Consider the following 23,713-nt stretch of genomic DNA (forward strand, 5'->3'; position numbering starts at 1 on the left):
TTCTGTAACCAGTGTAGCATGAAAGCATGGTGGAATTGGCAAACTAGCTAGCTGACACTACTTCTCTCTCTCACGGAAAGCGAACACGTTAAGCAGTTATTCATTTATTCATTTATTTATCTCCGCCCCTAACATTACTCATTCTAGAGACCCACATAAAGCTCAGATTATAACTGGAACCCTGATTGCAGTGGATCGTCATGTAAACAACTAATATTTATTAACATTAAATTGTCAGACAAACATACTCAAAAAAGAAGCATGTATCCGTAGTGCTGTTTGTACAACCTAATAGTAATGTCTGGCTGTACTGCAGTCTATTTCTGCTGACCTTTATTTTCCATTACATGTCCCCTACACACAGTAGAGAGGAAATAGCAAAGCTACACATACTGACCGTACTGATCCGCTTTAAAAATAAAAGGCCTTTGTGGAACAGCCGCATTTCATTGAGGTCTGGCAAATAGTCATTTGATCAATATGGACGTTTTTAAAACAACATGAGCTCCAAAGGAGCCAAATCATCTGTGACCAAACTCCAGATGCACCAGTGAACTAAAATCTAAACTAACAAGTGAAGCAGGAAGTTTGTGAAATCATGACAACATATCTCTAACAGAAAATGTTAAGGATGCACCGACACCGACACCGGATCGGATATCAGGCCGATACTAGGGGTGGGATAAAAAAAGATCGATTCACCTATGTATCGCGATTTAAATTTTTACGATTTTAAAATCAATTTTTTAATGCCAGAATCGATATATTTTCTTCATTTGAGCAAGCCCCCACCCAGGAAGGGGGATCGCTGCATCCTTACAAAATGCACTGACCAAATTGATCAGCATTCACAATTTGAAACTAATCAACACGTACATGACTGACATGAATAGCACATAAAAGTTTGCCAAATATTGCTAACTGCCATGAAGATAAGAGGGGTTAAATGTTAAGCAAGGATTTTGAGGCAATGACTTGGTTGAGATATGTGTTGTGCAAACTGTTGTAACACAGCACAAGGAAGTTAGTCCTTATGCTTTACTTACCATGAAGTATGTACTTTAGTTCAAACTGACAACAGCTGCTGCTAAAACGGATTTTGGACACAAACTTTCCTCAGTCAGTCAGTCAGTCAGTCAGTCAGTCAGTCGGTGATCTGGCTTCATAGACTGGAGCATTTTAACTTTTTAAATGTAGGCTACATTTTACTAGCCACTATTTAGCAGTAATGATCGAACATGATTGATGGCCTGTTAAACATCTGGCACGACAGCAATAAGTCCTAGAAGATTATGATTTCTAAGAACATATGAGATCATTTATGACATGATCAACTGTGTGACTGACCATATCGAACGGAAATCAATGACAAACAAGTGGAAAAAATAAATAAACCAACAACCATTTTCATCGAAAGGAAGTTAGCATCGCCCTGGTTCCCTCGACAAAAAGCCAATGGGATTGTTCCATTGGGTTTTGGATTATTGCAGAAAATAAGCTCTGTGGCAAACAAACGTTTATGATACTTACATGTTTTGTTCAGTAAGATAATCTTCACTAATGCACACCACTTCTGATTAATGAAGTATGAATGCAATCACCAGAAGTAAAAAGCTAACGTTGGGCTATAAAAACAACTACACCATGGTTGCATGAACGTGAGTATACACAACGAGGCTGTACGGGCAGACAAGTCGGCGAGATGACGTTTAGTAGTCTCATTTAGCCACTTAGACACGTAAAAGCTTCAAATATCTATTAGTATTTATTGATGTATTTTATATTGTAGAACAAAACGTTAAAATCTCTTCAGCTTGTGTTAACCACAGACCTTATTTCAGGCATCTAACTACATAACCAATTCAAAAAGCCATTGACTTCAAGACGAGGAAACCGGAAGAACTAAACGGTTAAAATGCTAACTCATTTCTGGTTTTAGGACTCCTTCGTGTAGCACTCTATAGCAGGGGTCACCAACGCGGTGCCCGCGGGCAACAGGTCGCCCGTAAGGACTAGATGAGTCGCGCGCTGGCCTGTTCTAAAAATAGCTCAAATAGCAGCACTTACCAGTGAGCTGCCTCTATTTTTTTTAAATTTTATTTATTTTATTTTTTTGCTATTGTTGTTTAAATCAGACTTGCATGTAACTTACAAATGACAACATATATATATAAAAACACTTAAAATTTAAAATGTTTTTTGTGTTTAATATAAATGAACTCTGACCTAGTATAGTTCAAAGGTCAGTATTGTGCGCATGACCAAAACGTAGCGTTTGTTGCGCTCATACAAACAAGCTAGCAGACGCAAGGAAAATGAGGAGAAGAGTTACCCCAAAAAATGGCAGAAAAAAGAAAGAAAACATATCATTTTCACGACGAATGGGAGGTAGAGTTTTTTTTTACCACTGTGAAAGGATCCTGCGTGTGTCTCATTTGCGGGGCAACTGTGGCGATAGCAAAGCGGCACAATGTGGAGAGACATTTCACTACATGTCACACAAGCTACCATGCTAACTACCCACCGGGCAGCGCACTGCGAGCAGAAAAAGCCCGCGAGTTAAAGGCAGCTTTGTGCAAACAGCAGTCTTTTTTCACTAGACCGGTTAAAAACTCCCAAAAAGCAACCGAAGCCTCGTTTAGAGCTACGCAATTCTTGATGAAGAAAAAGAAGGCATTTACAGACGGGGAGGTTGTCAAAGAAGCAATGATGATAATTGCTAAAACTGTGCTTGAAGACGAGAAGTATGGAACCGATGTACTTTCCAGTCTCTCCAATGTTCAACTCGGGGCAACTACAATGGTAAGAAGAGTGTCGATGATGTCTGGGAACTTGGCCGACCAGCTGGACCGTGATCTGGCGAGGTGCCGGTGGTTCAGCATCCAGTGTGACGAGTCGGTGGACAGCAGCAGTACGGCTCAGCTGATGGTCTTTATCCGGATGGTGTTTGATGATTTCTCCACAAAAGAAGAACTTCTGACACTACTGCCCCTGAAGACAACTACGAGGGGAGTTGACATTTATAACGCAGTGAAGGAGTTTTTGGTGGAAAAAAAGGTGCCGCTGGAAAAGCTGGTATCAGTGACTACGGATGGGGCTCCTGCTATGATCGGCCGACACACAGGATTCGTTGCTCACTGTAAAGCTGACCCAGAGTTCCCAAACTTTCTGCAGTACCACTGCATCATACACCAGCAGGCCTTATGTGCAAAAGTGATCTGCTTTGAGCACGTAATGACTCCCGTCGTGAAGATCATAAACAGCATCCGCTCCAGAGCTAAACAGCACAGAACATTCAAGGTACTTTTGGAGGAGCTGTCAGCTGAATATGATGACCTGCTACTACACACAGAAATCCGATGGCTCAGCAGGGGACGAATTTTGCAACGTTTTTTGTCACTTTTGGGTGAAATCAAAGAGTTCATGCAGTCCAGAGGTGAGGACACCGTGCTGCTGGAGGACACTGAGTGGATACTTGACCTTGCATTTTTAACGGACATTACTGGGAAACTGAACAGTTTGAACTGTGAGCTGCAAGGCAAAGGTAAAACTGTCGCCGATATGATAAGTGCTTTAAATGCATTTAAAGCTAAGATGAACCTTTTCTCTGTGCATTTACAGAGAAAAAAAGTGCTGCACTTTCCCTCTGTGCAGATGGTGCTGAAAGACAATGCTTCTGCATCTGAGGCTTTTGACAAAGTTGCAGAAAAGTACTCTCAGGTCATAAACAGAGTTGGGCAAGAGTTTGAGAACAGGTTTTGTGACCTGGATCAGCTTGAGCCATGTGTGTCGTTCATTTCTAATCCTTTCATGAACGTGGACATATCATGTATTGCTGAGCAGTTAAGTGCAACATTCAGCCTGGATGCTGAACAGGTGGAGATTGAAATTGTAACACTGCAAAATGACCTCCACCTCAAAGCCCATCAGGCTGCACCAAACTTTTGGTGCCTTCTTGACACAGAAAAGTACAGTGGTGTATGCGCAGCAGCTATGAAGGTTGCAAGCCTGTTTGGTTCAACTTATCTTTGTGAATCAGCCTTTTCTGACATGAACTTCATCAAGAACAAACACAGAACACGCCTCACTGATGCACATCTGCAAGACTCACTCAGAGTTGCAGTGTCAAGTTACACACCAGAGTACAACACACTGGTTAACAGCATGCAATGCCAGGCTTCCCACTAACTGACAAAGAAACAGATAACAGATTTGGTGTCCAGTTCAAAGTGTGACATGATTTATTTAAAAATTTGAGAGTTGATTTTTGTATTTTACATGAGTTATTATTTGTACAAACATGGTGCAAAGTAATTCATGATTTGTTAAAAAATGTTAGTGGCTAGCTAGTTAAAATGGGATATTGTGATTTCACAAGACTGTCGTAGAAGTGATCATTTTCAAATGTTTGAAAAATTTGAAAAACATGTGCACTTAGAGAAAATATAAAAATAAAGTGTTGCATATTGATATTTATCTGTTTCTATATATTTGTTGTGAGAAATCATTAACATGATCAGTGTTTTCACAAAGATAAATATCATTAATTATTAATAATAACATAGAGTTAAAGGTAAATTGAGCAAATTGGCTATTTCTGGCAATTTATTTAAGTGTGTATCAAACTGGTAGCCCTTCGCATTAATCAGTACCCAAGAAGTAGCTCTTGGTTTCAAAAAGGTTGGTGACCCCTGCTCTATAGGGTAGTGCAGTAATGGCATCCTGAGTAGAGAATGTGTCTGTGTGTGTGTCGTCATCCGAGCTTCTCTGTTTACCCTGTTCGTGCTGTTAGCACCGTCGGCAGCTAGCCGCCGGCTCAGCCGTCGCCATGTTGAGAGCCGCGTGGAGGCAATCCAAGATATGCTCTGAATTTGGAAGTTAGCAAAAAATTTAGCAATTTCGAGGTACTTGTGAATGCATCTCAGATTTTTTATTTTAAGTGGTTCAAAAGGTGACATTAAGTACCTTCGTCATTACGCACATTCAAAACGAATGAATTAATAGACAGAATTTTGAATGTCTATCAACATTTCTTGTTTCAAAACAACTGACAATGTACTTCTGCTACTTTATACTTGTACTTGTAAGGGTAAATATAGTACTACTGCAAATGTCGTACTTTATATTGTAATAACATATGGTGCTCAGCTACACACTACCCAGTAGTACATATGAAGTAGTTATAATTGGCTCTGCCGTGACCAACTACAAAAGTTAAATGTTGCACATTGCACTTCTACATTAATACATTAGTGATAACAGATATATTATATACAATAATATAACACTTTGACAGGGGCCGTTATGTATAATGAGCATTTACTTCTGATACTATTAGTGAATAGCCTACTTGTTCTGGAGTATTTCTGGATGTGCATTACTACTCTTATTTCAGTAAAGGATCTGAATACATCATACACCACTGACTATAAACTAGAACATGCTTTTAGTAGATGGGACATTACATTTCACTTATATCTGAATCATAAACCTGGAATGGCCCTAACAAATGGCTAGAATCACACCTCACATCCTGTTTTATAGGATTTAAGTCTAGCAACAATCACAAAGGAAAAACATTTAAAAAAAATATTTTTGCCAAGGACTTCCTGGAACTCCTTCGTCCACAAGTAGAGGCCCTGGATAGCAATGTAGCCTACTTGAACAATAGTAGTAGCCATAAACTAGCCGAGACTTCTCCACACAGCACCAGATCACACTGTGGCAGCTTTGGGTTCATTTGGAGAAGGTGAATGCATCCTGAGTCACTGAACTCTCCTCTGAGTTTGCGCAGAGCTGCAGTCCGACCAGAACAAGGTCAGGAATCCAGCCTTTAATGTCAAACTATCTATTTATAAAACCCTGGCACATCGGCTCCATACCAACCACAGAATAGTTATATAGACGTACAATATCAAGATGACGGTAGATAATCATTCGCCACGGTGCTGCAGGAACCCTGCAAAGCTAATGTCCCGTTTGAGCCAAACTCCCATCAAAATAGCGGCCATTTAATGTTGCCTCGCTTATTATCACACATTTATTCACCGTAAAACATAATGCAAAGTCCTGATTTAGTTGTTAGTAACCACTTGGAAATTCGGCATACGTATAATTGACCTAAGGCCCCTTAATCATATAAAGCAACGCAGTTAACTTGTGGTTCACTTGGTACTTCTTACAGTCGGCCCCAACAGAATGTATGGAGTGGGCGGTGCCGTCAGGTTGATATTTTACTGACGGAAGTAATGCAGGTTTGGTCATATTGATTACAAACTTGAGAACGGGGACACAATATTACACGACAATGCAAAGAGCATGTGTGAATGTCCACTCCCACTCACCTGTCAGTTGTGTCTTGGGTCAGTCACAGCAACAGGAGGACAGTTTGGAGTGAGACAGCTCTGTGTCTCTGGGATGGACAGTGTCTGAGCTGAGGGGGCGTGGTCCGCAGACCGGAGGCCTTTACCGTAATAACCCGAGTAAAACGGAACAATTAAATGTTTTTTAAAGGTCCCATATCGTGCTAATTTTTTTTCTTTCTTTAATTTATTTTTCTCTCCATTTTGTTTTATCCATATTTCATTTTATTTTATTTTGTTATGAGGAAAGGGAAGAAAAAGGGAAAGAAAAAGAGGGAAAAATGTATATATGTATACAAAAAAAAAAAAAAAAAAAAAAAAAAAAACTCAACTGGCCAGGCATTGGCCATGATGCGTCAACACCAACCTGGCTCCTCCTCCAACGATTTCCTATGGATCGAAAAGGGCATAAGCCCTGAGCTATCAAACCAGGTTCACGAATTTACGATACCATAGGATGTCGTGCTCATTTTCAGGTTCATACTTGTATTTTGTGTTTCTACTAGAACATGTTTACATGCTGTAATGTTAAAAAACTACTTTATTTTCCTCATACTGTCTGCCTGAATATATATGTATTTACCCTCTGTCTGAAACGCTCCGTTTTAGCGCATTTCAACGGAATGGCAACGGAATGCGCTGCTAGGAAACAGCTTGGGTCCATGTTTACTTCCTGTCAGCTGATGTCATTCACATACACGGCAACAGGAAATAAACTGGGACACATTAAGAATGTTTACGTTTAAAACTGTGAAATTGTCTAAATATTGTACATTTGTGACATCACAAATGTACAGAAATCCTGACAGCTTGTTTCAAACGCACGGTTTCTGAATACGGGCTGTGTGCATTTCTCCGTATATTGAATGTTTTGATAGTTTAACAGTATTTATATAGCACTTAAACCTGTTTTTTAATATAAAATACCTGAAAATCTGACTTTTTACAATATGGGACCTTTGAAACCTGTATTTGTTTAAGCGAGAGATTTGTGCAGTGCTCATTTATTGTGAATATGAATTCCATAACATAACATCATAACATAGGATGTCTCCTGGAAGCTGCCCAGTAGCTTCAGTCAGTCTTGCACTTTATGGTATATACCGGTTGTCCTGAAGTAGTTGGGAACTTAGTGCCTTGCTCATGGGGAATTCAGTGGTGGTTGCTGAAGCACTGAACTAATTATTTACCTTTTACCACTTGCATTTGTATTCGAACCCTCAACCCCACGGCAAAGTTTGTCTATTTGTCAAGTTTAACACGAAGTCTTACTAGACAATGATTGCAACAGTAGGCTATGTGTGCAATGATGGAAACATCAATGCAATCTTGTATATTTACAGCAATAACAAATTGATTGCAATAGGATATTGCTGCCAAAATGCTCATGAAATTGCATAATTTCTGTTGCGCAATTTCTAAGCTTTACCAGACACTTCAACACATCACGTACACACATAAACAGACAGGGGAGTTACATAAGCTGGCACTGCAGTGCAGACGTTGGGCAGACAGAGAGCAGCACACCAGTGGTCTGTACTGCAGGAGCACTAGCTAGGAGCATAATGTCAGGATTATGTCATCCATCCATTGACACAGATAAAGTCAAATAAAATGTAATCGGAAATCATGAAGGAATTGCCTCTGAGTTTCTGTAATCAGATTATTGTTACTGATTATTCTTGGTAAACATTATTAAAATGATATTACACTGTTTAAGCATCTCTTCTTTTTTTAATTATAAATGTCTCATTCACTGTATCTTTCAACATCACATCCCACCATCCATGCTAAGTCTTATTTCACTGTCTATATATTTCATACACTAACATGATATTCTGTATATTCAGTGATTCCTCTATACGGTTGTCAGGGTGGAAAAGCTTGAGAAAAAGCATTGTGAGCATCATGGGAAACTAAAATTTTATTTTGATCAAATGTTCTTCAAGATGACTCAGCAGGCCTGGTCATTAGAAACGCTGTGACACATTACTGTCTTTCGATACACTATTCATTTACAAAGCAGAATTTGAATGCTAAAATGTGCACATATATTAAATTCTACTGCACATTCTCTGTTCAGGGAGAAACGATCATATCAGAGAGGAAAGGCTGATAATCAAAAACCTTTCTAGGACTATGTTACTGACAAGCTGTCTGTGAATGTGATGTGAACTAATCTCTTGCCCAGCGAAGACTCCTCAGTGTAAATGATGAAATGAGTGTCCCTCTCATACCACCAGTGGGAAATCTTCTCCACACACAACAACAAATCCAAATTTAGAATAAAATCCCAAACTAGGAGAAGCTCAGGCACACTGAGTGGGAAAATGTTTTGACATGATTTGCAGCATTTTTCTGGTTGAACAACATATATGTATAGCCGTACTTGCACACTACTCTATTAATATTCAGTATGTAGTGCATTCACACTGGAAAAATAACAACATGAAGAAAACTAAAAACGCTAGCATGCAGAATGAAATGTTGAACACTACTGACCCACAATGGCAGTACAATGAAAACTAGAATGGTACTCGGAGAGCGCAGACCTCCGCCAAGCTGCTTGACTTTAAAAACAGATCACAGCTCACAGCTGGCGGTACCGTGAGGTGGTCAGCTTATTATTAACACGGTGTGTTTCCGTGTAACGTATCGGCAGATGCCTCTTCTCTCTTTCAGCAGCCTTGTTATGTCTGTATAATGTTACACTACGTTGTCTCTCATCCGTCATCTACCGCTTTGTTCTTTCTCACCGCGGACGGCCAGCAGCTCCCACACCACGATGTCTTGCCACACATCCACACACGTATCTCTCTGCTCTCAGAAGGGGGCGGGGTCACGAGTCATCAACACATCATCAGTTACACTGCGCATGTGTTATACCCTGTGGTCTTAATGCTCAGGCTAATTGGAATCCTTAAAAAAATTCCTGAATCCGGATCGCCATCAAAATCTAATGGATTGTTCATTGTGCCACACTCAACCCCTCCAAAAAATTTCATTCAAATCCATCACAAACTTTTGGAGAAATCCTGCTAACAGACAGACAGACAGACAGACAGACAGACAGACAGACAGACAAACAAACAAACCAACGCCGGTGAAAACATAACCTCCTTCAAGGCCCTTGGCTTATACTGTATATATATATATACATATATATACTGTATATAAATATATATGTATATATATATACGAATGAATGAATGACTTTATTTCGAACATAAAAATAAATAAAAACAGATAGAAAATAATAACAAACAAAACACGATATAACACAACCCTTAACACAACCCTTCCTTATCCACCTCGGACAAATGTCTTTTTTGTATAGCTTTTTAATTTGATTTAAATTTGTGCTCCGCTTCAACTTATCACCTAACCCATCCCACAAATCCCCCCCACAGACTGAAATACACATACTCTTCTTTGTTGTACGAACACAATGCTTTTTAAAATTCAATTTTCCTCTTAAATTATGACCCCCCTCCCTGTCTCAAAACATTTTTGAATATTGCCCGGAAGTGAATTATGTCTTGCTTTGAACATAATTATTGCGGTTTTAAATTTGACCAAATCCATGAATTTCAATGCATGTGATTTTAAAAACAGTGTGTTGGTGTGTTCCCTATATCCCACATTATTTACTATCCTGATTGCTCTCTTTTGTAGTATGCATAATGGTTGTAAGTTGCTTTTATAAGTGTTACCCCAAACTTCCACCCAGTAATTCAGATATGGTGATACAAGTGAAGAATACAGAATGTGCAGTGATTTATGGTCCAGTATGTGTCTTGTATTCCCTAAAACTTCTACACTCTTTGCCAGCTTTGTTCTTACATCATTTATCTGAGGTTTCCAGCAGATTTTGTGGACCAGTATTACACCCAGAAATGTATTTTCATATACTCAATATTAACATCATCTATCATCATTCGTACTTGTATGTCTATTTTTTGGCTTCCAAATAACATCAATTTAGTTTTGTCCAAATTTAATGACAATTTGTTTCTGTCAAACCACCGTTGCAATTTTCTCATTTCTGTTGTGGCCACCTCCAAAAGCTGCTATATATATTATTCTGTGCAGCTTATGGCTTATGTACAAAAAGAGAGCAAAAATAGCAGATTCCTGGTATGTGTAGGCTCCTCATACATGGCCAATAAAGCTTCTGTATGTCATATATAATGAAAGGCATACAAAAATACATTCAAAGTGGGATATATTACCATGATGTGTCTAAATAGAGATAGCTATATAGCCAAGATCCAAGACACATGTAATGATCATGTCATGTAATGTCTGAATTAGGGTATTGGCACCTTTTTTGGTCCAATTCAGGCGCCGTATGTACAGTAGGCCTATTATCTGTAAATGGAATGTACACGTGATGGGGTAATGAAATCTGCCCCGGAGGCAAAAGTCTTATCAGGATGTTCCAATAGTTCATCCATCAGGTTGTAAAACTGCTGTAATAACACACACACACACACACACACACACACACACACACACACACACACACACACACACACACACACACACACAGGACACTGGGAAAGGGGAAATGATATTGCACTCACATATATATATATAGTCACACTTGGACATTTTTCCTTCTACTGCAGCAGGAACAGTGGTGAGTACAACAACCTTATCCCTCACTTTGATTACCAGTTTTCCTTCTTGAGGTTTCCTCTAAATAAGGGGTTTCAAAGTCTGAGACTGTGGACCTCCCGTCAGACAAAGCTAAGAAAAACGCACCCGCTCATCCCCCCTTTTACTTGCTTAGTTTCACTCAGGATGCCTTTGGGATATTGATTATGTTATTTGATCCCGTAGACACTCAACAATTGAGTCAAGATAGCCTGATATTGCTGTTTGACATAAAAAAGGTCTGTCCTGAGGCATTTTTTTGACTCTGGGAAAAACTGTAAAAATTTCCCAAAACTGCTGTATCTCTGATCTATCTCTTTAACCACGTTTAGGCTATTCTGTGTGATCATCTTTTGATGGCTACTGTAATAATTAATGTCATATTGTTTCGCTTCCGTTCACTGAGCCAAAGAGTCAAACCTCTGCTCTAGAAGTAGCTAAGCTCTTTCTTTATTTGGTATATTTTATGACAGTTTTTACAGGTGGTGGCCCACCAGTGCCCCGGGATTACTTAACAAGTGTCTCGTTGTCACAAAGGCCATCATTAAAAATGAATTGCAGTGATTAGAATAGAGTGGAAAGCCTTCTCCTTAGTGCTTAAGTGTCTGTTTGCTGTTCTTTCTGTTAAAAGATGTGTCCTGAAGAATGTGTAGGGTCACTGAGGCCACAAATGTTGAGATGTGTTTTGATCTGACTCAGAGAAGAGACATTCTATTGGTGTGTGCGGAGAGCTGAGGTCTAATGAAAAGATGCTGATGGTTGCATCATGGGAAGTGTAGGAGTTTTTTTTGTAGAAGCCTCTACTGCATCAAGTTGACCATTCTTCATTATTCTGTCTCTTGTGAGTAGCCAAACTTCACAGAAGTGCAATACTGACATGAAGGAGAGCTTCAGCTGCTGAATGGTTTATCCTTTGTAACAATGACAGTGTGGATACAACTTGTCAGATACAGGAAACAGTTTGTAAATAAGTCCAGAAATGTTGCTCGTGGTCATGTTGAATTCATTCTTTGGAGGAATGTGTGATTTCTTTCTTCATTTCAGACTTTGTGGACACCGCGTAGCAGCTGATACTTCACCTGGTAGATGTCTCCCGTGGGCTTGCGTTGTCTTCTCTTTATCTCTGTTGTGGTGTGTTACTGGGTGCCGGCAGGCTGCTATGCCGACGGCAAGGTCACCAAAGTCTGTGGCAGCATGGAACCCCACCATGGTGTCCCCGGTCAAACCACTCACAGCCCCTACCGCCTAGAAACCAACACCACCACCACGTTCAGTCCAGGAGACCGGATCCAAGGTAACTAAGGACTGTGACAGAGTCAGTCGCCCAAGACCCAACACTGCCAATGCATGCATATCAATGAAACCCATCGCTGTGATAAAGCCTCTAATGTGAAAAATGTAATAGGAAATCCACCCTAAAACAGAATCCATACTGTCAAAGTTAGCAAAAACAGTTTACTTTTTAATTATGCAGTACTCCAAAAGGAAGAAGCCAGCGAGCATATTCTTTATAAATATAAATATAACACAATGACCAAACTAATCAAATTTGAGGCTCCATTGAAGATGAAACCTGGTCAGTTTAGAACCAGCTGAATAGAAATGATTGATAATGTTCATATCATTTTCTTTTTATATTTAATTTTTTGACACTTTTGTAACCTTTTCCAGTCATCCTATCCGGAACATCGTATTTTGAGGGCTTTCTGCTTCAGGCCAGAGATGCAGCCAATCAGGGCTCAGTATCCACCGTTGGCACCTTCACCCTAACCAATGTGAACAAGACACAGCTGCTCCCCTGTAATAAGCACAAGGTACATACGCACACATGCACATAAAGACACATAGTGATGAAGTACTATGAAGTTTAAATACCAAATCAAAAAGTAACACATTTAAAAAGTAATTGATAACAAATTTCAGCTAACACACTCATAAGATTATTGAACAAAATGTAAAATATATGAAAAATACAATTTGAAATCTTAAGACCTGTGTGTGTGTGTGTGTGTGTGTGTGTGTGTGTGTGTGTGTGTGTGTGTGTGTGTGTGTGTGTGTCCAGGGTTCAGCAGTGAGCCATACGAGTGATGCCAGACAGACAGAGGTTATTGTCATCTGGAATGCTCCTAAAGATGCTCCCGGACAGGTTCAGTTTTTGTGAGTTTTTATTCTTTCTAAATACTCAATCAAAACTTATGAAACTCTCTTTGAGCAGTGGCCACTGCAGTCACAAATAATGGTTGATTACGGCACAATTGGATACACAAAAAAGTAATGCTCCAGTAGCACCATAAGAGAATTAAGTCGGCAAACTGACTCAGGAAGGGCAAGTGTGTAGCATATGTTGGGGGATATATTAGCAAAAATATAATAAATTAAATATAATATTCATAACTATGTTTTCATTAGTGTATAATCACCTAAAACTAAGAATTGCTTTGTTTTCATTAGCTTAGAATGAGCCCATATCTACATAGGGAGCAGGCATTTTTGCCATGTATATTTAAAGAAATGTTTGTATGACAGTGTGTCTTTATTCTAAAGGCTTGTATTTACTTTAGGACAGAATATTCCACAATGTGAGTGTATCTATGGGTATGTTTTCCAGTGTGACTGTAGTTGCCCACTACAGTGTATTTTGGGTGAAGCTGCCTGGACCAATCATCTATCAGCATGGTGTTACTCCCCAGCCACCTCAGTCAGACACTACACCTCCTCCAGTACAACCTACGACCACACCCCCCATCCTGCCTGGGCCTGTGAGTGTTACAGCATTTGAACTTCTGATTGTGACAGGGATTTCCTGTCTGCAGTAATTAATACATTTTAATGTGAAATTATGTGTAACACTTAAGACTAATAACTCCCCCCTCCCCGTCTTACACCTTTAGTTTACTTCTGAGGGATGTGGCCAATCGAAATCCTGCCTGCTAGATCCTCCAGGCTGTGATCCAAAAGAAGATCCTCACTGCTTCTTCCTGTCCATGACTACAGATGGACCGGACAAAACGGTTTGACTTTTAACTGTTTAAATTAAAGGTGCCAGTGCTACATTAAGCATTTTAACATCAATAGATCCTTACAATATTCAAACTGAGCAACAACATTCTCACTCCCAACTCGTCAAATACCGACACCAACTTTATATGACGCTCTAGGTACCCCTAGCATCAGCTTTGGACATGTCAGTGCTGGCCTGTCAGTTTCTGCCTGTTACATGCAGAGTGTCTTTTCAAAATAAACTTCCAACGTAGCTTTACAGAGTTTTCAGGTTTGCTTACGCAACAACAGTACTTGGTTAGGTTTAGGAAAGATCGTGGTTTGGGTTAAAATAAGTATGTTTGTTACGTAAAATAAGACGCTTACAGTTTTTTTTTTACGATTGCTTAACTGACACCCTATTAATGTTATCTACTGAATCTTAATCACATTTCTCTGCAGTCTGTGATATTTGAGCTGAGTGGCCCAGCGGAGGGATACATTGCCTTTGCATTGTCCTGGGACACATGGATGGTAAGCTAGTCCCTTATTGTAACATTTATATATATATTTATAATCAAAAAAATATCTCCAGCTTTGATCAAGAACGACTCCTTAGAGTGCTGCATGAGTTCTGAGAGGTAACTATACTATACTACTATAGAAGTAACATAACTTTCCGTTTTGATCTATTTACCAACATGTTACACCTATATTAACCTGAATATGTTAGTAAATACCGTATGTATTTTGTGTTTATGCTTGTGTGTGTGTGTGTGTGTGTGTGTGTGTGTGTAGGGCAATGATGATGTGTATATGTGTGTAAAAGATGGAGATAGAGTATCAGTGAGTGCTGCCTTTGTGAGTGGACGAACACACCCTGAGGACCAGTCACAGGTGACACATGGAACACTTTCTCTGAATAAATCCAGTGAAATATAAATGGGAATAACAGGAGCAGGGAACATTGAATACTACAGTAGATCTCATTGAAAACCTAAAAGAAAATAGACTTTAGTACTGCCAAAAACATACATGGGGCTCACTGCATGTATGCTGTAAGGTCTAGATATTTTTCCATTTTGTCAATCATTTCTTTTTTATGTAATCAAGTGCTGTCTAAATATTGTTGTTGTTTTTGTTTATATCTATATAAAGATGATTCTGATTCTTCATGCTAAGCTAAGCTAACCACATCATCCATACTTAAAGGGCGGGTCCATTATAGTTTTTCTTTTTTAGGTTTTTATGTCATTCTGTAGTTTCATAGTGGTGTTTCTTATGTATTCAAATCCGAACATTCAAATTTTGGACAAAGTACATATGTTTTAGCGTCAAATTACTATTTTCCCAAGCCCTTCTAAAAACGTTTTCCCATGTGACCTGACGTAGGTTTTATGCATGATGATGTTATACATATATATACATATAGCCTTATCCATAGTCAGTGTGTATATACAGTACATACAGTAACTTAGATGGCGGTCGGCATGCTACCAGTTTGGAGAAGCAGTGAAAGTGGTTATATCGCTCTCTTCAAAGCCACCAGACTACATTTACAAAAACAGTCATTTTACCTTGAATGAGGGAGTATACAACCCCATAAACGTCACTGCTTTCTGCTAACGGCGGAGTGGACCTTTCCATTTGGAAAAGAACACAGATGAGTTGGCATTTAAAGCTGAAGTAGGCCTGATTGGAGCAAATATGATTAAAAAAAGTATTTTTTATAAAATGGTCGCTATATCGTGACAGTAGTACATGAAACAGGTAACCTGAAAAAAAAAAAATTTTCCTCTGTGTCCTCTGGTGCTCCTAACGGCATCTGCAAGATTTTTTAGGACCGGAGAAAAACAAGCAGTAAGAGCTGATCTGCGGCCTGCTGTTAAGCTGCCGTCTATGAGAGCCGGCTGTCAATCACTTGCGAACTCCGACCAAACGGTCAAACTAGACAGCGCTGATCAAATATGAATCAATATTCTGTTACGTTAATGCCTATTTATCTCCTCAAATGTTTTCAGAATCATCTTGTAGTGTACTGTTTAGCTGTAAAATGAGAAAGTTTGTGACGCAACATTGTAAAATCTGTTGAAGGAACGCCAAGTTCTGGTCATATGACCGGAGCACAGCCAATAGGAACGCTCTCTCAATGAAATTACCTGTGATTGGTCAAAGTCTCCCGTCACAGGCTAGATTTTTTAAAGCCGGAAAACAGAGCCATGAGGAGGTGCAGAAGACTATTTTTCTCTCAGAACACTTGTATTAGAATATGCTGAAAGGTTATTATGGAATTTTTGCCCAATGATGCCAAAAATATACTGCCTACTGCCACTTTAAGATGCAGACAGGAGATTGATATCTATCTTCTCACAGAGAAAGCAAAGTCTTCCTTCCTGAAATTGTATTGGATATGAAGGCCCTAACCACCAGATTCTTATTTATCTTATTTCCTTCTTTCTGTGCGTGTGTGTGTTTGCAGTCTGGTCTCTCCTTAGTGTCATGGCGACTTGCAGATGGAGTGATTCAGTGCAGGCTGAGTAGACCAGTCAAACTGGCCAATCAGGAAGCAGCCCGCTATGATCTGGACCAAGACTACTATCTGTTTCTAGCCAACGGACATGCTGAGTACGGTGAGAGAGTCTGCACACATACAGTACGTGTTACCTTGGAAATGGAACCCATTGACCCTGGCAGTCGTCCCGTGTCTTCGAAGGCCAATTACTGCTCTTATCAAGCTGTCAAAGCTTTATTATGTCACACAGCAGTGTGATCAGCATCAACTCGTGGAATGGTATCAGTTTTATTTGGGGAACAGGATGTCATTAACAGGAAATGATGAGCACATAAAGTACAGTGCTTTTCCTTACACTCTGGTTAATGGTCGATTGGCCTTTCAAGATTGAAGTGATTTATGAATGCATGGCACCAATGAATTCCCACTTTTTTACTCACTTGCAGTGTTGCTTTACTCCAAAGAGAAAATGTTATGAAGATGCTGCAGTCTGGTAGAGTAGGTACTGTAACACTTGTGTGTCCCATTCTTAACACACATTTGATGGATGAGGATTCATTTTTGTATTGCTGTTTGTTCAAAGGGTGTGTCAGTCTGCTGGTATTGTCAGCAATATCTGACTTCAAAAGCTCTGGGATTCCTAGAATGACTGTTAAACAGTAACATTGAGAACTCTTATGTCCCATTTGCCTTGAATGCACCAGGGGTAATAGGGCATTTAAAAGTAATAACTTAAATTGAAATTCCTTGCAGGAATTTAATAAGCACAATTCTTGTATCTCTCCTCTAGGTGAAATATGGAAACATAGTCAACAGCCATTAATCTCCACCCATAGAAAACACATCACTGGACCCCCTGAGGTCCTGAGAGGCTCCCGGGGACCCATCATTATGAAAATACATGGTTTGTTGAGTGCTTAATTTTTACATTTAGGTCACTGAGAGTGTCTGGTGCAGTCAAATTAGCCCACGGATGTGTAACCTAGGCTCTATCAGTTACCTACAACATATGTAAAATATGTAAATGCAATCATAATCACATTTCTTCAGTGATGCACACACTGCCAAGTGTCAGAAAAGACATTATTAGATAATCAGATAAGATGATGATATCAGTCTGCCAGCGGATTTTGGTCAGAAGGAGCAGATGCAATAGTCTTGCCATTATGATGTTGCAGGGTAGTATTAAACTATTTTAAGTGTAACATGTTAGTGTTTTACTTTTGGAAGCGTGTTTAGCTGTGGAAAGTAACTGCTGAATTGCCTCTACTTCTGTAGGTGCACTAATGCTATTAGCCTGGATGCTAACAGGAAGTGTTGGTACGTTCATTGCCAGCTTCTACAAACCTGATTGGGCAAACCAAACTCTACTCGGCCAGAAAGTCTGGTTCCAGGTAGATATTATGCACATGCACGCACGCATCCACACATTTACTTAGGTCACTTTTGGGAACATTACATTGACTTACATTCATTCCCTGGAGACTTACCGTAACCCTAATAATAACCACTACTTGCCCAACCCTCACCCTTATACTAACACCCACACACCACTTTCCAAGTTGTTGATTTTTTTTGCCTTTAAAATGGTAATAGTTGATTGTTGGAGCTTTTTCACTCTTTCACTCTTGACTTTGGACCCAGTTCCTAATCTTACTATATATATATTTTTTTTTTAAGTTAATATTAACATATATGTGTATATTAACTTATTTTTTTCTTATTATTTTAATCAGTTAGATAGTTTTAATAATACTTTCTTATTATTTTACATTCAGGGCTCGGACACGTTTGGGTGTAGTTCTCCATACAAAAAGAGTGACTATTAACTAGACTAAGACCTGTGCCGGTACATTTTCATGACCCCAGTCATGGCTGGATACAGCTTTGAAGGCTGGGCCCTGTTCATTCCTATGAAAGTTGCTCAGTGGCGCATGAAGCCTAAATGGCTCGACTTCCGTCTGGAAAAGTACCCGGATCTTGGGCAAATGGAACATGCGTAGTAGCGTCCGCTCGGTCACATTGCTCGTTCACGGGGTCCCAACATCCCGCCGACGTCACGGCTTGCGCTCCAGCCTCGGTCTGGGTCTCATTCACATGAACTGAGGAAAGGAAATAACTCTGGATTCGGCTATTAGTTAATTTTACAACTTTAAAAACTTAATTTTTTAAATAAGGACTATTAGAGTGATCGTACTGGGAAGTTGAATCACCTCAAAACAAAATTATCCGCTGAGATACAGACATCTCTTTCCCATTGTAAGTCTATGGGAAAAAGTATTTTTGGGCCAAATGGCATCACGCGACGGACACAGAAATTACAGTACCGCTGTTTGGCCATTACGAAAGTTGGGATAAACGACTGGCACTCTTCCTGAGGGCTTGGTATAGTCCCCAAACCTAACCCAAACAAGTGACCCAAAAAGGGGCATGGCTTTTGTCTCCAATTGGACAAGCCGTCCCCAGTTAACTGGTCTTTAGTCTCACAGTCACACACACACACCAGCTTTGCAAAAAAAGAAGTGAAAGAAATGGCAATACCATGATGTTGAATGCTGTTAAGGTGTGTTTGTGTGTGTGTGTATGTGTGTGTGTCTGTAGGTTCATCGAGGCCTGATGATGCTAACTGTGACTCTGACCATTGTAGCCTTTTGCCTCCCATTTTTCTACAGGAAAGGTTGGAGCAAGGTACAGTACACACACACACACACACACACACACACACACACACACACACACACAGTCAGTGCATAAAGTCCAAGTTATTCATTTTGTACAGTTACACATTATGTATTCCAATGATATAATGACTGAGTGTGTGTGTGTGTGTGCAGCATGCAGGTGTCCATCCATACCTCGGCTGTTGCGTTCTAACATTATCTCTGATTCAACCAATATTGGCTGCAATCAGACCGTCACCTGACTCACACAGGTAAAATACCTCTTACATTTAAAATCAGAAGCAACTGCAATGTTTCCTCAGTTTCTGAGGTAATCTGAAGCAGCCGGTTAAAGGACAGGTACTGTATATTGTTATTACAGTATAGGCTATTAATATACTGATATTATTTGTATCTCTGTCCAGGAGATATATCTTTAACTGGGGCCACTGGGGAGTTGGGTCTGTGACTGAGATCATGGCAGGTTGGTGTGCATTCAAATTAATCTCCAAAGTTTTTTTAATAACACCTTTCCTACCTGGCTGATCAAAGTTACATTGTGTCCTCTATGTGTCTACAGTGGCAGCCATGTTCCTGGGGACGCGTCAATCATCCCTGCTCCTCCCCCAGCCATGGGCAACACATGTCCTGATTGGCTATGTGACATGGCTGGCCTCATTTAGGTTCCTCCTCCTGATGCACAAGCACCTCTACATCAAGAAATGTATTAAAACTTGATTGAAGTCAATTTTTCATTTTGTGTAACATAAGGGTTTTACTGCAAGACGAATTATTCTTCATGACATGACAGAGTATCGAGAGCACTGTTGAGTGATTCTCCATATACCTACATGCTACTCTAACTGTTGTTTGTTTGACCAGCAGCTTTGGGAGCAGATGACCAACAGGCCATCCTCTCTGACCAATCAGTGCATGGTTTCTGGGTAGGTATGAGCTTCTATCTGTGTGCCCTATACTATTCTGAAGCTGGATCACTTTCATTGCTTACTGACACTTAAATGGAACAGAGTCATACTTTGTGTTTAGTGATGTGTTACACCTGTGCTTTCCTGTTGTGAAGTCTAATTAGACTTTTCTCAAAACAGAGTATTCCTCTAATTTCGCATGTTGAACTCGGGAGTCCAAACTCACAATAGCCTACACTAAATTTGCAATAAGGACTACAGTGTTCTTGCTGATATCAAAAGCTGTTATTTGACAAAAGTCAACTTATATTCCATTTAAAGGTGCTAAATACAGGATTTCTATTGCCTCTCAACGGCTCTCAACATGGCAATGGCGAGCCGGACGGCTTGCAGCTAACGGTGCTAACAGCGCTAACAACGACAAACAGTGTTTACCTGAGGGGGAACCGAAGGTTGGTTGCTATGCGCTTCTGCGATGATGCTGTTGGTCAGAGCAGCATTATCAGCTGTAACCGCCATATGATTGCAATGCAGAGCGTCGGCTGGCAGCTAGCCCATGGGGCACGCTCACATGCAACAAATGTCAACAAAGCACAGAGAAGCTCTGATTACAACACACACAGAGGGAGAGGGACTTCATTCTCTGCTCAGGTAGACATTACTCCTCTATATCTTTACATAGACAATAGTTGTTGATGATATATTAATGCTCTGGATATCGAATATAGCACCTTTAACTACCTATTTTGGAGCAGTGAGATGCAGTCAATAGATACACCTTTTAACCTGATCGTAATGCATATTCACATGAAACGAAATGTTATATCCTTTAGACCCTTTGACAGTTGGTAAACAATAATAAGGTATGTAAGTATGCGCTCACAGTTTGGCAACAGAAGTACGGTAGAGAACCTTTAATGAGTTGTAATCGATTAGTTCTATTAACAATGGATCACATGATTACTTGTATATGAAAGGTGCATGCTTGTAGTGACAATCTGCAGCTGTTTCTACAACTTTACTGTTTCGGCCAGTTTACACTAGGCCTACCTGCCTAGCACCAAACATGCTGTGGAGCATTTTTTTCTAAGGAGTTGGTGGAGAACAAAAATAGAACTAAATCAATATCTAATTTTTAAATGCTAAAAAGACTACCGGTACATTACCAAAGGGCTTGCTGAGATGCTGGGATACCTTTCTAACCCACGTTCACACAACTTCCAAATCATCCTGGACAACATTGGACACAGTTGCTGCCACGTTGTTACCTGTGTTGGACTATGCCTTTGCTCAGACATTGCATATGATTGATACAGCTTACCATGCTTCCCTTAGATTCATCACCAACCGTAAAGCCTTGACTCACCACTGTGAGCTGTACTACTGGGTAGGATAGCCTGCCCTGGCAACCTGCAGGCACACACACTGGTATACTTTTATAATTTTTTGGGCTGCTCCTTCCTGGGAGCCCAGGAAGAACATCTGCTGCAATGCTGTAGCTGATGGGGATCCTAATAAACTAAACTAAACCATCCTATCTATGTATTTATATTTCACAGGAGAACGCTGGAATGTACGCTTTGTGGTCACAGGACTTTTACATGTTGTCTGTACCAAATATTCGTACAGAGAGTGGGAAAGGGGCATTTAGGTATTGCACACCCTCGGACTTTAATACATTGCAGATGTTTTAAAACTCCACGATTTCTTTGAATGCTTTTTAAAACCATTTGGAAAGCCTAGGGTCAGAATCTTTGGGGTCTCGGTGCTTAAACTGATATTTTCGATGTGTGGCTTGTACTGCATCTTGGGATGTTATGTATTGTAGTATTTATCTGTTCTTCTGTCTTATGTCTGTTTACAAGTTGTGTATGGTGTGCTGCTGCCTATCTTGGCCAGGGCTCCCTTGAAAGAGATTTTTGATCTCAATGGGACCTATCCTGGTTAAATTAAAACACTCCGTTCGGTTCGTACTTATCTCAATGTGGACTGACTGCTCTAAGTAGGGTATATTAGCAAAGGTTTCAAGATCTTGAGTCTACTTTCTAACTTCTACTTTACTTTCTGTTTCAGGGGTCCTTCATAAAGTCTCTCATCTTGGCTGCCTTGGCTCTGGGAAACTCTGGTCTCCTAATGGCCTTGCTGTCTTCTATTGCGGATGTGTGACATTTAATGGCAAAGAAACTCTAACTTTCAAGACCATGACCATTTTTAAAAGGTGACTTTCTATGCAAGGCTTGGAATACCAGTAAATTCCAAGTTCAGCAAGGCCTGAGGAGAGAAAGAATGAGGAACTTTTTTTCACGACGAACACACAATCATTATTTAAAAACAAATCAATGTTTCTTTTTTGTTTATATTCAGATTGTTGGTTGTATTTGTGTAGTTATAAGTTTGAGTTATTCCTATAAATTTTCTAATTCAATGTTCATATTCTAATTTTATTTTAAGTGGCATTTTTTATGTTTAAAGGTGCTATTGATTGAGGCACATTGATAACATCTATAACATTTAGCTACTAGATGTTGCATTCTCCCTCCACCTTTCCATTGCATTCACTTAACAACAAATGGTTGCCAGTTCATTGTACAACCTGCTTATTTAATGGTCGAGTGGAATGTGTATGCACCCCCTACACTTGAATAACAATATGCTGAAAGGTTATTGTGGAATTTTTGCCCAATGATGCCAAAAAAAGATGTTGCCTACTGGAGCTTTAATTAAGTCCAACTGAAGTTAAATAGCATTCTTTTCTGTCTGCTACAGTAACATATCTGCTCACTTGTCCTGTGTTCTCCTTCCGAAAAAAAAATCTGATAGCATAAGATTGAAATTATATTTTATATATTAATTATTGTTTTCTTTTTTTTGGTTTCCCGATGGCGCCATGGATGTATGGATGGCGCCCTCTACGTAGATGGGGACCTTATTTTGATTCAGCCAATCAAATCTTGCATAAAGCAGTAACGTCAGCGTTGTATCGCAGGCAGAGCAGACGGTCACACTGAGCCAGACAGCCAAGAGCCTCAGACTCACTAGCTTTTCTTGCTAAAGTCTGCTTCTTATCTCACTTACAAACATGAACACACGTCTTGTCCTACACCTCAGCTTGTTGAATGAGACAAACAAGTCACTGGAGAAAAGTGCACTGTTAATGTCAGTTTGCAGGCTAGATAGCACATTACATGTAAATGTAAGTATCATTTGCAGGACGTGGTCTCTTCTTCAACAACACGCTGTCTGCCCACCACATGTATGATCATCCATTTGTTTGCTTGTTTGTTGCTTGAATATATATGCTGACTATAGTGCCCCAAGGCTTATGTTGTGCAGTGTTTGTCTTATCTGTAACTGTTACGAATAAAAATTGGCGTGACATCACATTGTACTGTACATCAGTGTGTTACGTAACATTCTTAACCCGAGATAACACTGCATGTAAATCAGTATGACATCACAAATCACAGCTTTTCCACGCCTTGTGTGGAACACAAGGACTGTGAAACGCTGCAAAGACATCACACACAGCATCACAGTGATGCAGCAACGATCGCAGTTAGACAATGAGCCTGTAGGAGATTATCAAGTTGAGTTATACGTCAACAAAAAAAACCA

At 39.8% G+C, this 23,713-nt stretch overlaps 2 protein-coding genes across 6 annotated transcripts in view; one reads left to right on the forward strand and one right to left on the reverse strand.

Moving 5' to 3' along the window:
- The window catches only part of agla (amylo-alpha-1, 6-glucosidase, 4-alpha-glucanotransferase a), a 46,611-nt gene extending 40,130 nt beyond the window's left edge, over positions 1–6,481 (reverse strand). For 2 of the 3 annotated variants that reach the window (XR_012595973.1, XM_074652347.1), the window contains exon 1: positions 6,345–6,481. The gene's annotated coding sequence lies outside the window, so the exon portion shown is untranslated. Of the gene's footprint in view, positions 1–6,340 lie in introns of all 3 variants that reach the window. The other variant, XM_074652348.1, reaches the window with a different exon arrangement.
- frrs1a (ferric-chelate reductase 1a) lies at positions 5,621–23,481 on the forward strand. Of its 3 annotated transcripts, none has more exons than XM_074652352.1 (17): positions 5,621–5,749; positions 12,066–12,315; positions 12,693–12,835; positions 13,084–13,178; positions 13,630–13,780; positions 13,913–14,032; positions 14,463–14,534; positions 14,799–14,897; positions 16,480–16,630; positions 17,303–17,416; positions 17,791–17,906; positions 19,114–19,200; positions 19,347–19,444; positions 19,598–19,656; positions 19,753–19,896; positions 20,058–20,116; positions 22,172–23,481. In XM_074652352.1, exons 2-17 carry the CDS (start codon positions 12,108–12,110, stop codon positions 22,262–22,264), a joined length of 1,809 nt encoding a protein of 602 aa, XP_074508453.1. In that variant the 5' UTR covers positions 5,621–5,749; positions 12,066–12,107; the 3' UTR covers positions 22,265–23,481. The 3 variants fall into 3 exon arrangements, with proteins under 3 accessions (XP_074508453.1, XP_074508452.1, XP_074508451.1); XM_074652351.1 differs by having other exon boundaries at positions 5,678–5,817; XM_074652350.1 differs by lacking the exon at positions 5,621–5,749 and adding an exon at positions 10,906–11,004.
- The last annotated feature ends 232 nt before the right edge of the window (positions 23,482–23,713 follow it).

This window comes from Sebastes fasciatus, chromosome 11 (assembly GCF_043250625.1).
Source record: "Sebastes fasciatus isolate fSebFas1 chromosome 11, fSebFas1.pri, whole genome shotgun sequence".
In the NCBI taxonomy this organism is placed as follows: domain Eukaryota; kingdom Metazoa; phylum Chordata; class Actinopteri; order Perciformes; family Sebastidae; genus Sebastes; species Sebastes fasciatus.